At 52.8% G+C, this 15,434-nt stretch overlaps 1 protein-coding gene across 1 annotated transcript in view; it reads left to right on the top strand.

The window, feature by feature from the left end:
* pou6f1 (POU class 6 homeobox 1) overlaps positions 1-15,434 on the top strand; it is a 305,810-nt gene that overhangs the window by 24,623 nt on the left and 265,753 nt on the right. Inside the window, exon 2 of the mRNA XM_041180184.1 lies at positions 6,087-6,306. Coding sequence (XP_041036118.1) covers positions 6,087-6,306 — 220 coding nt within the window. The remainder of the gene's footprint in view (positions 1-6,086; positions 6,307-15,434) is intronic.

A 15,434-nucleotide genomic window follows, 5' to 3' on the forward strand; every position in this document is an offset into this window, starting at 1 on the left:
GCCCCTTGTCCCTGTTGGTATCAGAGACGCCCATGGGGGCCCCTCCACAGGATGCTGCTCCTGCCCCCTTTTCCCTGTTTGTGTCTGAGACGCCCATGGCTCTTGCCCATGGGGGCTCCTCCACAGGATGCTGTTCCTGCCCCTTGTCCCTGTTAGTGTCTGAGACACCCATGGGGGCTCCTCCACAGGATGCTGTTCCTGCCCCTTGTCCCTGTTGGTATCTGAGACACCCATGGGGGCCCCTCCACAGGATGCTGTTCCTGCCCCCTTGTCCCTGTTGGTATCTGAGACACCCATGGGGGCTCCTCCACAGGATGCTGTTCCTGTCCCCTTGTCCCTGTTGGTATCTGAGACACCCATGGGGGCTCCTCCACAGGATGCTGTTCCTGCCCCCTTGTCCCTGTTGGTGTCTGAGACGCCCATGGGGGCCCCTCCACAGGATGCTGTTCCTGCCCCCTTGTCCCTGTTGGTATCTGAGACACCCATGGGGGCTCCTCCACAGGATGCTGTTCCTGTCCCCTTGTCCCTGTTAGTGTCTGAGACGCCCATGGCTCTTGCCCATGGGGGCTCCTCCACAGGATGTTGTTCCTGTCCCCTTGTCCCTGTTGGTGTCTGAGACGCCCATGGGGGCTCCTCCACAGGATGTTGTTCCTGCCCCTTGTCCCTGTTAGTGTCTGAGACGCCCATGGGGGCTCCTCCACAGGATGCTGTTCCTGTCCCCTTGTCCCTGTTGGTATCTGAGACACCCATGGGGGCTCCTCCACAGGATGCTGTTCCTGTCCCCTTGTCCCTGTTGGTATCTGAGACACCCATGGGGGCTCCTCCACAGGATGCTGTTCCTGTCCCCTTGTCCCTGTTGGTGTCTGAGACGCCCATGGGGGCCCCTCCACAGGATGCTGTTCCTGCCCCTTGTCCCTGTTGGTATCTGAGACACCCATGGGGGCCCCTCCACAGGATGCTGTTCCTGCCCCCTTGTCCCTGTTGGCATCTGAGACACCCATGGGGGCTCCTCCACAGGATGCTGTTCCTGTCCCCTTGTCCCTGTTGGTATCTGAGACGCCCATGGGGGCCCCTCCACAGGATGCTGTTCCTGCCCCTTGTCCCTGTTGGTATCTGAGACGCCCATGGGGGCCCCTCCACAGGATGCTGTTCCTGTCCCCTTGTCCCTGTTTGTGTCTGAGACGCCCATGGCTCTTGCCCATGGGGGCTCCTCCACAGGATGCTGTTCCTGCCCCTTGTCCCTGTTAGTGTCTGAGACACCCATGGGGGCTCCTCCACAGGATGCCGTTCCTGCCCCTTGTCCCTGTTGGTATCTGAGACACCCATGGGGGCCCCTCCACAGGATGCTGCTCCTGCCCCCTTATCCCTGTTTGTGTCTGAGACGCCCATGGCTCTTGCCCATGGGGGCCCCTCCACAGGATGCTGTTCCTGCCCCTTGTCCCTGTTGGTATCTGAGACGCCCATGGGGCCCCCTCCACAGGATGCTGTTCCTGTCCCCTTGTCCCTGTTTGTGTCTGAGACGCCCATGGCTCTTGCCCATGGGGGCTCCTCCACAGGATGCTGTTCCTGCCCCTTGTCCCTGTTAGTGTCTGAGACACCCATGGGGGCTCCTCCACAGGATGCTGTTCCTGCCCCTTGTCCCTGTTGGTATCTGAGACACCCATGGGGGCCCCTCCACAGGATGCTGTTCCTGCCCCCTTGTCCCTGTTTGTGTCTGAGACGCCCATGGCTCTTGCCCATGGGGGCCACTCCACAGGATGCTGTTCCTGCCCCTTGTCCCTGTTGGTATCAGAGACGCCCATGGGGGCCCCTCCACAGGATGCTGCTCCTGCCCCCTTGTCCCTGTTTGTGTCTGAGACGCCCATGGCTCTTGCCCATGGGGGCCCCTCCACAGGATGCTGTTCCTGCCCCTTGTCCCTGTTGGTATCTGAGACACCCATGGGGGCTCCTCCACAGGATGCTGTTCCTGCCCCTTGTCCCTGTTAGTGTCTGAGACACCCATGGGGGCTCCTCCACAGGATGCTGTTCCTGCCCCTTGTCCCTGTTGGTATCTGAGACACCCATGGGGGCCCCTCCACAGGATGCTGTTCCTGCCCCCTTGTCCGTGTTGGTATCTGAGACACCCATGGGGGCTCCTCCACAGGATGCTGTTCCTGTCCCCTTGTCCCTGTTGGTATCTGAGACACCCATGGGGGCTCCTCCACAGGATGCTGTTCCTGCCCCCTTGTCCCTGTTGGTGTCTGAGACGCCCATGGGGGCCCCTCCACAGGATGCTGTTCCTGCCCCCTTGTCCCTGTTGGTATCTGAGACACCCATGGGGGCTCCTCCACAGGATGCTGTTCCTGTCCCCTTGTCCCTGTTTGTGTCTGAGACGCCCATGGGGGCCCCTCCACAGGATGCTGCTCCTGCCCCTTGTCCCTGTTGGTGTCTGAGACACCCATGGGGGCTCCTCCACAGGATGCTGTTCCTGCCCCCTTGTCCCTGTTAGTGTCTGAGACGCCCATGGCTCTTGCCCATGGGGGCTCCTCCACAGGATGTTGTTCCTGTCCCCTTGTCCCTGTTGGTGTCTGAGACGCCCATGGGGGCTCCTCCACAGGATGTTGTTCCTGCCCCTTGTCCCTGTTAGTGTCTGAGACGCCCATGGGGGCTCCTCCACAGGATGCTGTTCCTGTCTCCTTGTCCCTGTTGGTATCTGAGACACCCATGGGGGCTCCTCCACAGGATGCTGTTCCTGTCCCCTTGTCCCTGTTGGTGTCTGAGACGCCCATGGCTCTTGCCCATGGGGGCTCCTCCACAGGATGCTGTTCCTGCCCCTTGTCCCTGTTAGTGTCTGAGACACCCATGGGGGCTCCTCCACAGGATGCCGTTCCTGCCCCTTGTCCCTGTTGGTATCTGAGACACCCATGGGGGCCCCTCCACAGGATGCTGCTCCTGCCCCCTTATCCCTGTTTGGGTCTGAGACGCCCATGGCTCTTGCCCATGGGGGCCCCTCCACAGGATGCTGTTCCTGCCCCTTGTCCCTGTTGGTATCTGAGACGCCCATGGGGGCCCCTCCACAGGTGCTGCTCCTGCCCCCTTGTCCCTGTTTGTGTCTGAGACGCCCATGCCTCTTGCCCATGGGGGCCCCTCCACAGGATGCTGTTCCTGCCCCTTGTCCCTGTTGGTATCTGAGACACCCATGGGGGCTCCTCCACGGGATGCTGTTCCTGCCCCTTGTCCCTGTTAGTGTCTGAGACACCAATGGGGGCCCCTCCACAGGATGCTGTTCCTGCCCCTTGTCCCTGTTGGTATCTGAGACACCCATGGGGGCTCCTCCACAGGATGCTGCTCCTGCCCCCTTGCAGGGGCAGCCTCTGTCACAAGGCCTTGCACATGGATGGTACCGGAGTCGGAGGGGCTGAGCGGGTGGGGTATGATGCTGGTGCCCCCTGAAGTATGACCCCCTCATCAGCCTCTTCCCCTACCTCACCCCTTACCTGGCACCTTGGCTGGAACACAGCTGGCATCCATTCTTAGTGTCTCTGCGCCATCAGCCACACTGAGTGGTCAGTGCTGGAGAATCTCACTCGTTCAGTGCATGCCAACATGTTGCTCCTGCACCCATTCAGACTGCTGCTGCATATGACTCTCCAAGAAGGTGACCACTTTCTCAATGGAGGAGCTCATGTATTCAAATCCCTGAGTCCTAACGGAGCACATGTGCTGCATAAACTCCTCCACTGTCTACCCATGGCTCCATAATGCCTCAGGAATCTCCGGCATTCAAGAACTCATCTGCCTCTGATGTTCCAGAAAGACCCTCCTTGTCTGTGACTCCCGTGTCTTGACCCTGCAGAGCATGGCTGTGTCTGTGCTCCATCTTCTGAGGAGGATTCCCACAGCTGAGTCCACCTCACTGTCCCCTCCTGCTTACTTGTGATGAGCTGCTCACTCGTTCTTAATGTTGATTTAGACCCATCCCAGGTGAGTGTGTCCATGCTGGTGGAAAGTGCGGCAAAATAATGTGACAGTGCTGCCTCAGGGACTTCCCTCCTTTCCAAAGAAGCCAGCAATGACTGGACTGGTACATTTGCTCTCTCTCGACAACTCACCTCGATTCACTGAGAAACCAAGAGCTGAATTTTCAATCCAGCGTCAGGAACCCAACACCCGGATTATTTCCGGGTCTTGATGTTGCATCAGGGTCAGTGAAACCTCGTGATTTTCAAATGCAAAGGGCCTGATCGGCAGGGGAGCGAGTTCACTGCCAAATTAACAGTGCAGCGAGTGGACTGGAGGTGGAACATACTTAGCAAGGCCCATTTGTAAAGGTGAATGGCAGCCACGACAAGGCTTGCCATTCACTGATGCGATGGACCAGGAGGGACCTCAACGGGTCAACACTGGAACATGCAGATGTCTATGAGCGGCACCAAGATTCTTGGATGCCAGCCTTGCGTCTCGAACAGATGTAGTGGCAGACAGGAGAGATATCTTGTTCTCAGTGTCTGGAAAAAGAAATGCGCCTGGAGACACAATGAGGGCATGGATGGAGGTCAGCAACCGGGGAGTGACCAGAAGAAATAAAAACAGGAAATGCTGGAAAAACTCAACAGGTCTGACTGCATCTGTGGAGAGAGAAACAGAGTTAACGTTTTGAGTCTGTATGACTCTTCAGAGTGACCAGAAGAATGTTGGCCCAGTGCAGAAAGAGATTCAATGACATGATAAGCTCTGGAAAGATGAATGGATGTCAGGTCTCTAACTACGTACACAACAGCATACACACAGGCTGAGTAAACCGAGTGCCCATCGTTTTCCTCAACCCTGTCAGATCAAGTGACCTGTTGCATCACTGAGGCATCGGCGATGCTCACATATGGGCCGCTGTCGAAGAAGGGGCATCAATGAGGAGCGCAACACCTCACATGAATAGGTGAGAGAGGGCAGCCTACTGCAGGAGAAGAGAGTGCATAACCCAGGGAAAACGTCTCTGACCTCAGTGGAGGAGGCGGCACCAGAGATCGCGAGGGTGCCATTGCATTAGGCAGTGGGTGACCGCAAGATAAGGGATTGTAAAGAGCAGGGTCATTTTCTTCAGATGAAGGGCATGGAGGAGACTCCAGTCTACAACCACTGTTATCTATGGGGTTGGTTCTGCTGAGGCACCTGCTGAATAACCTGAGTTCTCATCACCAGGTCCCTCCTGGTCCATCGCATCAGTGAATGGCAAGCCTTGTCGTGGCTGCCATTCACCTTTACAAATGGGCCTTGCTAAGTATGTTCCACCTCCAGTCCATTCCCTGCACTGTTAATTTGGCAGTGAACTCGCTCCCCTGCCAATCAGGCCCTTTGCATTTGAAAATCACGAGGTGTCACTGACCCTGATGCAACATCAAGACCTGGAAATAATCCGGGCGTCGGGTTCCTGACCCTGGATTGAAATTTCAGCCCTTGGTTTCTCAGTGAGTCGAGGGATATGACGAGTGGACAGGAAAGTGGAGTTGAGGCAGTTGATCAGCTGTGATTGTCTTAAATAGCAGAGCAAGCGTAAGGAGCCATATGGTATGCTCCTGTCCTGATTTCTTCTGTTCTTATACAGATAGAGTTCAGTCTGTTGGCTGAAGATGGTGAATGACCTGGGAAGTACTCAGACAGGGAGGAACAATGTACCATAGCAATAGAGGGCAGATAGGTGTGGAGGTGGCTGGGGGGCAGTGGGGTGGAGGGGAGATGGGGGGGATGGTGGCATGTGGCAGCACTTTCTATTTCCTTTGCTTCAGGAACTTCTCTGTGAAAGCAAGACTGTGCTCAGTAACTTATTTAAATTTGTAACACTTGGTTTTTTAGAAAAAAGCAATGGAAAGAAACAAAGAAGCTAATTGAAATGGTATGCATGGCCTCACTGCCCAACTCTCAACGTAGAGCTTACACGCCTTTCTTAATTACCAGGCTTGGCTGGAGCACTCAATGTTGTCAGTTCAGACAGAAGCAGTTTGTTAAGACAGATCGAGGAAAGAACACTGAATTTCGCAAAATTTAAGTTAAAAAAACTCAAGGTGCAGCTTTATGTGATCTACTAATCTTTGAAATGTATCCTTTTGCAGGTCTTGACTTCAGAAAACCTGCCGACAGTGGTAATGGCTTCAACAGGAAGTGTCCCATTGAACCAGCCTCTTTTCATCCCGCTTAACATGGCTAGTCAAGTAACTGCACAACAGGGACTCGTGTTGACAATTCCCACAGCAACTCTTGCTTCTCTCCCAGGACTTACTTCTGCCACTGGTGCAGGAGGTATCCTCAAGCTCCCTCTGGCAAACTTGCAGGGTAAGCCACACATCATTGACTGTACACACAAGACTTCTATAAAAGTTGTTGTACAAGTTCTTTTATAAAGTAAGTGCATCTTGTTTGGCATACATTATTGCATGTGTCAAGTGCTATTCCAATAATGCATGAGAATGTACACCTGTAGTTATTAAAATATATCTGTATATCTGTAGTCATGGGATGTAAGGGGAGATTTTCCTCTTGTATGGGTGCCATGCAGCTGAGGTGCCCTGCACCTGAGGGAAAGCAGCTGCCCATGTTTGTTCTCCCTTGGGCCATCTGCACAGCCTAGGGGAATTCCAGAGACAGGTCTGTCAAGTGGCTGGGCTGTGCCCCTAAACGTGGGGCTGAAAGTCCCAGCATCTCTCAGATTTTGAGCTACCAAGTTCTGAGCCTTGCAGCTCCAATTGGAGAACCGCAACCAGAAAGAGCCAAGTGCTTCACTCCATCCTTGGTGATTGGTGCTATTTGAAATTTGCCACTTGCTTATGTAATCTTCATGTCTTGCACTTCCTCTGTTCCATGGGAATCCAAGTGTAGATGATTGCACCAATATTCTTCAGGTGCCCTGACAATCTAGTGCCCAACAAGTGCAGGAAATAGAAACTGAAAGCCTTGGAACACCCCTCCTGCATTCTTCAATCAGGTTTGCTAGGCCTGTTCCCTGTTACAGACCAGTAAAGTGGTGTCCAGGAAATTCTCGGATAGTGCATTGAGCTCAGAGACCTGATGCTACAGGTCTCTCCTATTTTATTCTTCTTCTCTGTGCCTAGGGAATGTCGGTTTCCCAAGTGCAAGGCAAAGGAGAATCTGCACACAAAGTCTGGAGTGAGAAAAGGCTTTTTGGCTCATCAGGCCTGCTCAATTCCAGTCCATGTGTTGGTAATTGTATTCTAATTCCATGTTTCTGACATGTGCCCCCTGTGAGTGTGAGTGCTCGCTGAAAGTACAGAAACAGGAAATTACTTCTATAAATCTCAAACTCTGGTTGTCGAAACCAATTTGAATAAAATGTGTAGGTTTTCCATGGGCTCTGGACAGACAAGCCCAGGAGGGTGACTTAACACCAAACAGCCAATTCATCATCTGCTCAGCCTCTCTTATCAACAGCAGATGTTCAATGTACTGATACTATCAGCTAATGTTAACATCTTTACTGCTTTTGGTACATTTGTTTAGTTCCAAGCAGGTACTTTCTGAATGGAACATTGCTCAGCACTAACTGGTCATTTGGACAGTTGAGCAGAGTGTTAATATTCTGATAAAAGCGCTGATGTTAGGAGGACAGGATGAGCAGTTGATTAATCAGCTGTTTAAAAGTGGCCACAAACACTAAACAACATGCAGATTTCTTTCTAAGGATCAGTTCGTTGGTTATTGGGGTCGTTTAGGTTACTAGCCAAATGAATCACTATAACCAGATTGTTCTGATTTCAGTAGACATGAAGTGTGAAACGCCGTGCTGGTTGTCCCTTCACTAAATAAAGTGCAATGACTGGATACATCTCATTCTGTTGGAGTTAAATCTGGGGCAAAATATATTTAATTGCTATAGTTTTTAATCAGGCTACATTTTCTTTGAATAAGATCACCTTAACAATAAGTCTAATATTAAACAATCTAATTCAGTAGCTCCTAAACCTTTGGCCAGGATTTCCCGGTTGGTGAGCGGGGGTGGGGCCTGCTCGCCGATGTGTAAAATGATGCGGGATGATGTCGGGTGGAACTCCCAACGTCACCTCGCCTCATTTCAATTTTCAGGTTGACGGGGGCTCAGCCAAATCAGTTGTGCACCCACCGACCTGTCAATGGCCAATTGAGGCCATTGACAAAGTCATTAATGTAATTAGTGGAGCCCTGGCAGGCTTAAGAAAAAGCATAAAGCCTCATCCATGGGCAGGATGAGGTTTCATATAGGTTTTTAAAATTTTTAATAAAAGTGTCAATGAAAGTGGTGGACATGTCCCAACTTATGTGACAATGTCACATGAGGGGACTTGTCAGGGGGATTTATCTTCTGTTTTTAAAAATTTTTCACACAGGAGCCAATCTCCCTGAGGCAGCACTTGGCCTCAGGAAGATGAGTGCACTCTTTAGTGCATGGAAGGACGTGCACTCCCAGCTCAGAGAATCTCCCCCCCAGCCCGCACAGCGCTTCCTGGCGGACGTCACGCTGGGCGGGCCTTAATTGGCCTGCCCGCGTAAAATGGCGGTGTGCCCCCGATTGGGGGCGCCAATGGGAGGCACACCTCCACGCGCCCGCCCATCAACTTCCCCCCAATGGGGGGGACATTCTGCCCTTTATGTTTTACAACCCATTCCATAAAACTAAGGGTACCAATTCTGGCAAACTATAAAGATTATCTCTCTCTATTCATGTATTTTTAGCACACTTTCCCTTTTGTTCTCTCTCTTTCTCTCTCTCTCTTTCTCTCTCTCTCTCTCTCTCTGACATACCTCCTGGTTCAGAAATTACAGAATGAGTTGGACAAAGTATGTAAGTGGACGGAACAATGACAGGTGAAATTTAAAGTGTAAAGTACTTAGGGAAGAAAGTTGGGCAGCACACATACTCCATGCATGGTGTTACAAAGTTAAGAGTGAAGCTGGAAAATAGCGGGGGGGACATGACTTTAACCAAAAATCAATTAAGCCAATAAAATGCTGAACAGTCAAAATATTATAATACAATTGGAGTTAGCAGCAATCGAATTCAAGATATTCGGTCAGATCACAACCCGAGTACCGTGTCTAGTTCTTGTGGCATTCCAGTGTTAGAGGAACTAGGTTCACTGATTCATAGAATTAAAGGTCTGAGTTATGAAGAGAAATGAGACAAGCTTTTAAGTATTGATTGGAGATGCCTGAGAAATGATCTTCTGAAGGTAAAAAAGATAGTAAACAGTATGGAGAAGGTCAATCTTGGGGGAGATGGTGATGTACTGGTACTGTCACTGGGCTAGTAACCCAGAGACCCAGGCTAATGCTCTGGGGACACGGGTTCAAATCCCACCACAGCGGTTGGTAGAATTTAAATTCAAGTAATACATCTGGAATATAAAGCTAGTCTCAGTAATGGTGACCATGAAACATGTTCAACCCCATCTGGTTCACTAATGTCCTTTAAGGAGGGAAATCTATCATCCTTACCCAGAAAGCCAGTTCAAGGGCAATTAGGGATGGGCCACAAATGCTGGCCTTGCCTGTGACACCCACATCCCACAAAAGAATAAACAAACAATTTATTAGTCCTGCCTATGTTTAGGCACACAACCTCCTGCCTGGAACCTTGCCCCAAACCTTGTCCAGTTTTTGACTTGTCATCTGTTGAAGTTCTGACATCCTGATCTGTGTTCCCATTCTGTGGCTGAACAGGATTTGATCACTACGCTTCCTTCAGTAATCTGGTCTGAACCAAGCTCTATCCTCCTTTCTATGTCATCCTTTGCAGCCCAGCCCACCTCACCTTGTATCAAGGGCTTCCCAGCCCAGCCCAGCCCACCGTGAGCCCTTCTAGGAACAGGAGTAGGCCATTTGGCCTCTCGAACCTGCCTCACCATTCAATACGAACGTGGCTGATCATCTACCTCAATGTCACTTTCTCACACTATCACCATATCTCTTGATGCCTAGTATGAACCACTTCAAATCACCCCTGCTTGCCCCAAGTTGTCCTTCCCACAAATCCTTTCCTACCTGCTGGTTTTCTACTGTAGAGCAGTGCTGTCACAGAGCAGTGATTTTGTCTCCTAAAGTGCCTTGTAATGTTGAAGCTGAACACAGCATAGAATTTCATTGAATGTAGAAAATACAGCACAGGAAGAGTCAGTTCAGTCCATTGTACCTGTGCCTCTTGATGTCTCTTAAATTGAAGCTTTCTACTTTGGAGTTTTTTACTCTAATCCTATTTCCCTGTATCATTTTATATATATTTCCAAACGCTACTCCAATTTCCTTTACAATTTCTCTGTGTAAAGCATTCCATGTTCTAATAACTCTCTTTTGTTGTAACGTTTGTTGTACTCTTTCCATGGCTCTAATATCCTCTCTTGAATGGGGTCCCCAGAGCTCCAGCTGTTACCTATTCAGTGTATTGTATATATTTAACAACATTTCCTGTTTTATTCGGTGTCCCTAACCATAAAACTCAGAATTGCATTTGCCATTGCTACCTGCACTTGCAGCTTGAAATATTTAGGATCAGTCAGCATGTATGCTCCAGGAGTTAAACACAGCAGACCTTAGCAGCCTGCTTCCTCACTTGCCAGCCTAGCCCTGGGGGTAATGCTTGCACGCTTGCTTCAAGTGCTTACCAGGCAAGTAGCTGACCATGTTTGTTGAGTGCTCCCTAGCCTACTTGAAATCTTACTCACCCAGCTTGCTCAAGCACTTTGCAGCCAGCCTGATCAAAGTGTACTGCACTCTAAGTGCTTCCTGCTCAGTAAGGAAGTGAAAAATTAAAGTGAAGGAGAAGAGTGGAAGAAAGCAAGAAGTGGCTGAGAGTGAGTGAAAGTGAGGGGCAAAGGAGCTCGAAAATTGCTGAAAGCAAAGGCAAGGAGCGATTAAAAAGCAAAAAAGAACAAAGAGAAATGGAAAAGAGCGAAATGGAATTCAATTCCAGCCCCAGTGATGTCAGGCATCATGGCAGGCGAGGGGGGCATAATATGGCAAGAAGGCCAAAAGTCTGTTTCACACCAGCGTGAAAGGACAGCAGGATTATCCGATGGTGCCTGTCACAGCAGAATGTCAATCCTGCTGGAGGTCAGCGTGAACCCGATTTCCATCCTGCTAATGGGGTACAAAGTAAGGCCCGACCAGAACCAGCCCCCCATGCCTGATTTACCGTTACATCGGTGGGAAAACATGCCGGCCTGGAACACGCTTGCACAACAGTGACGTGCAGAAGTCGGGACATCGGGACATGTTTGGGCCTCGCTCAGATCGCGGACATCCGAGGAGCAGAAGAACCTGGAGCCCGACAGCTACCGGACCCGGGAGGAAGATGTGCATCGCATGCTGGGTGGATTCTCATGGACGTGGCTCTGCCGTGAAGCAGCTTTCAGAAGGTGGGAGGTCTATGTTGATGCCCTGGGTCTACTTGGGAATATCGTGGTCTTGGCCATGGGCTGCTATGGATAATCATTGAAGGGCAGTTGGGGGGAAGAGGAAGGCCTAGCTGTGAGTGGGAGAGGAATGTGGACCGAGGGGGGTGGGTGGGGGTGGGTTTGGAGAGGAAGGTGTACTGGGGGTTGGGAGAGGAAGGTCTAGGTTTGAATGGGAGAGGAAGAGCTACTGGGGTGGGGTGGTTTTGGGGAGGTGGGGGCTGAGGTTGGGACGAGGGGGGGTGATGAAGGTGTTGGGGGGTGAAGTTGGGAGGGGAGGACAAAGGTGTCTGAGGGGGTCAGGTTGGGAGGTGGAATGAAGGTGTCGGTGGGGGTGAGGTTGGGAGGTGGAATGAAGGTGTCGGTGGGGGTGAGGTTGGGAGGTGGAATGAAGGTGTCGGTGGGGGTGAGGTTGGGAGTGGAAAGGAGGGAGTATGGGCTGGAGGGTATAACGGGGCAAAATGCGGCAAGGGAGGGGGGTGTAAGGGAAGGAGTTCGGAGGGGGGATAGAGTCCTGGGGTATGAGGGAGTTCAGAAGAGGGAGGGATTCCATTCCAGGAAGGGAGCAGGGAGTTCGGGGTTGGGGGGGAGGAGTCCAGGAGGAGGAGGCAGTAAGGGTGGAGGACGGAGTAAAGGGTAGGGGGTGCCCAGAGTGAGCCAGTAGGGTGGGAGGGTGGGAGGTGATGGTTGTGGGAGAAGGGACGACGGGGGTGGTTGGTGGGGATGTGGAGGCAGACACGGACCCTGGGGGTGGATAGGAGGAGGTCGGAGAGGTCAATGTGGATGGGGGTGGGATTCTCAGGAATTAGGGAACGTGCACCTTCACCTGGACATTACGTAAAGAAAAGGGTTGTGTCTGGAAGGTGATGGTGGGGAGGTGGAAGATGATGCTGGGGGGCGTGGTCAACAATGATGGGGGAAAGGAAATGTGTGACTGGGGGAGGGAAAAAGACTGGGGGACCTGACGAGATACTTGACCACGAGCAGAGTTTTCCAAATCGAAAGTAAGAGGAGCCTCGCATTGAACGGGCACAGATAATTCACGGGAGTGAGATCAGTGGGTCAGCTCAGATGGACAACTGAGAGAGAACCCCAGCAGGCAGCATTGAAAATGTCTGGGACAGTAAGATAAGTGTGATGGATGGAGGCTCCGTGTGTGTGGGAAAGTGAAGGCTCGGTGTGTGTGGGAGAGTGAAGGCTCCGTGTGTGTGGGAGAGTGAAGTCTCCGTGTGTGTGTGGGAGAGTGAAGTCTCCGTGTGTGTGTGGGAGAGTGAAGTCTCCGTGTGTGTGGGAGAGTGAAGGCTCCGTGTGTGTGGGAGAGTGAAGGCTCCGTGTGTGTGTGTGGGAGAGTGAAGGCTCCGTGTGTGTGTGTGGGAGAGTGAAGGCTCCGTGTGTGTGGGAGAGTGAAGGCTCCGTGTGTGTTTATGGGAGAGTGAAGGCTCCGTGTGTGTGGGAGAGTGAAGGCTCCGTGTGTGTGTGTGGGAGAGTGAAGGCTCCGTGTGTGTGGGAGAGTGAAGGCTCCGTGTGTGTGTGTGGGAGAGTGAAGGCTCCGTGTGTGTGGGAGAGTGAAGGCTCCGTGTGTGTGTGTGGGAGAGAGTGAAGGCTCCGTGTGTGTGGGAGAGTGAAGGCTCCGTGTGTGTGGGAGACTGAAGGCTCCGTGTGTGTGTGGGAGAGTGAAGGCTCCGTGTGTGTGGGAGAGTGAAGGCTCCGTGTGTGTGTGTGGGAGAGTGAAGGCTCCGTGTGTGTGTGTGGGAGAGTGAAGGCTCCGTGTGTGTGGGAGAGTGAAGGCTCCGTGTGTGTGGGAGAGTGAAGGCTCCGTGTGTGTGTGCGGGAGAGTGAAGGCTCCGTGTGTGTGTGCGGGAGAGTGAAGGCTCCGTGTTTGTGGGAGAGTGAAGGCTCCGTGTGAGTGGGAGAGTGAAGGCTCCGTGTGAGTGGGAGAGTGAAGGCTCCGTGTGTGTGTGGGAGAGTGAAGGCTCCGTGTGTGTGTGGGAGAGTGAAGGCTCCGTGTGTGTGGGAGAGTGAAGGCTCCGTGTGTGTGGGAGAGTGAAGGCTCCGTGTGTGTGGGAGAGTGAAGGCTCCGTGTGAGTGGGAGAGTGAAGGCTCCGTGTGAGTGGGAGAGTGAAGGCTCCGTTTGTGCGGGAGAGTGAAGGCTCCGTGTGTGTGTGTGGGAGAGTGAAGGCTCCGTGTGTGGGAGAGTGAAGGCTCCGTGTGTGGGAGAGTGAAGGCTCCGTGTGTGTGTGGGAGAGTGAAGGCTCCGTGTGTGTGGGAGAGTGAAGGCTCCGTGTGTGGGAGGGTGAAGGCTCCGTGTGTGTGGGAGAGTGAAGGCTCCGTGTGTGTGGGAGAGTGAAGGCTCCGTGTGTGTGGGAGAGTGAAGGCTCCGTGTGTGTGGGAGAGTGAAGGCTCCGTGTGTGCGGGAGAGTGAAGGCTCCGTGTGTGTGTGTGGGAGAGTGAAGGCTCCGTGTGTGGGAGAGTGAAGGCTCCGTGTGTGTGGGAGAGTGAAGGCTCCGTGTGTGGGAGAGTGAAGGCTCCGTGTGTGGGAGAGTGAAGGCTCCGTGTGTGGGAGAGTGAAGGCTCCGTGTGTGCGGGAGAGTGAAGGCTCCGTGTGTGTGGGAGAGTGAAGGCTCCGTGTGTGCGGGAGAGTGAAGGCTCCGTGTGTGTGGGAGAGTGAAGGCTCCGTGTGTGTGGGAGAGTGAAGGCTCCGTGTGTGCGGGAGAGTGAAGGCTCCGTGTGAGTGGGAGAGTGAAGGCTCCGTGTGTGTGTGTGGGAGAGTGAAGGCTCCGTGTGTGTGGGAGAGTGAAGGCTCCGTGTGTGTGGGAGAGTGAAGGCTCCGTGTGTGTGGGAGAGTGAAGGATCCGTGTGTGTGGGAGAGTGAAGGCTCCGTGTGTGGGAGAGTGAAGGCTCCGTGTGTGTGTGTGGGAGAGTGAAGGCTCCGTGTGTGTGGGAGAGTGAAGGCTCCGTGTGTGTGGGAGAGTGAAGGCTCCGTGTGTGAGGGAGAGTGAAGGCTCCGTGTGTGAGGGAGAGTGAAGGCTCCGTGTGTGTGGGAGAGTGAAGGCTCCGTGTGTGCGGGAGAGTGAAGGCTCCGTGTGTGCGGGAGAGTGAAGGCTCCGTGTGTGGGAGAGTGAAGGCTCCGTGTGTGGGAGAGTGAAGGCTCCGTGTGTGGGAGAGAGCTTGCCCGAGGCTCCGAAAGGCCCTGCCACACGTACACTTCTCTCTCCAGAATCACTTGTGTGCCTGCTGCGTGCAACTAATCTACTAGTGGGGTGGGGGGAAGGAGGAACGGGGGTGTGGGTCTGTAGTGGAAGGACTCACAAAGCCTGTCAGTGAAGTTGAGAGACAACATTACATGTTATTCAGTGAAAGTAAATATATTTTCAGCTTATAAGATGTGACAAAATGTGTTCACCTGTGCAACCACCTGTGATCAGGAATGTTTATAACTTTTCTAGGCCTACCACTGCCCTGACATCCACAGCAGGGGTGGAGACAGCCTGTCCAGTGGTTGGCCTTTGTCATGAGTCCTCTGGAGATCCGAGTCTTTGAGGGCTCTGGCTTGCTTTGGCTGTCTTCCTGTGGGCCGGCTGCTCCCTCTGTGATGACAGAGGTTGAGGTTGAGAGGGTCACAGGGAAAGGAGACTCAGAGGGAGAAGACAGCCTCTGAGATTCCTGAGTGAATTCCCAGGGGTGTCCAACTGCTGCTCCTCCTCCTTTTGGGTGCCCACGGGCCTCGGCCTGACTCCTTGAGGGGAAAGAGGGATGTTGAGGTGCCCGGTTTCCCCCCTCGTGTTACCACTGCAGGAACTCAGCCATGGTTACTGTGATGGAGTGCAGGTCTGTGCGCATCTCCATGTTCTGCTGGACCAGGGTCTCCATGGCGTCCACCAGGCTTCCCATGGAGACCTCCATACATGTACATGTGGCACTAATTCATCAGAGAACAGGCAGACACACTCGTCTGACTTGCGTGTCACTCTGTTGGAGGCTTCCAACAGCTCTGTGTGATGTTCCCCCGCCTTCTGCTCACTC

Source organism: Carcharodon carcharias, chromosome X (genome assembly GCF_017639515.1).
Source record: "Carcharodon carcharias isolate sCarCar2 chromosome X, sCarCar2.pri, whole genome shotgun sequence".
Lineage (NCBI taxonomy): Eukaryota > Metazoa > Chordata > Chondrichthyes > Lamniformes > Lamnidae > Carcharodon > Carcharodon carcharias.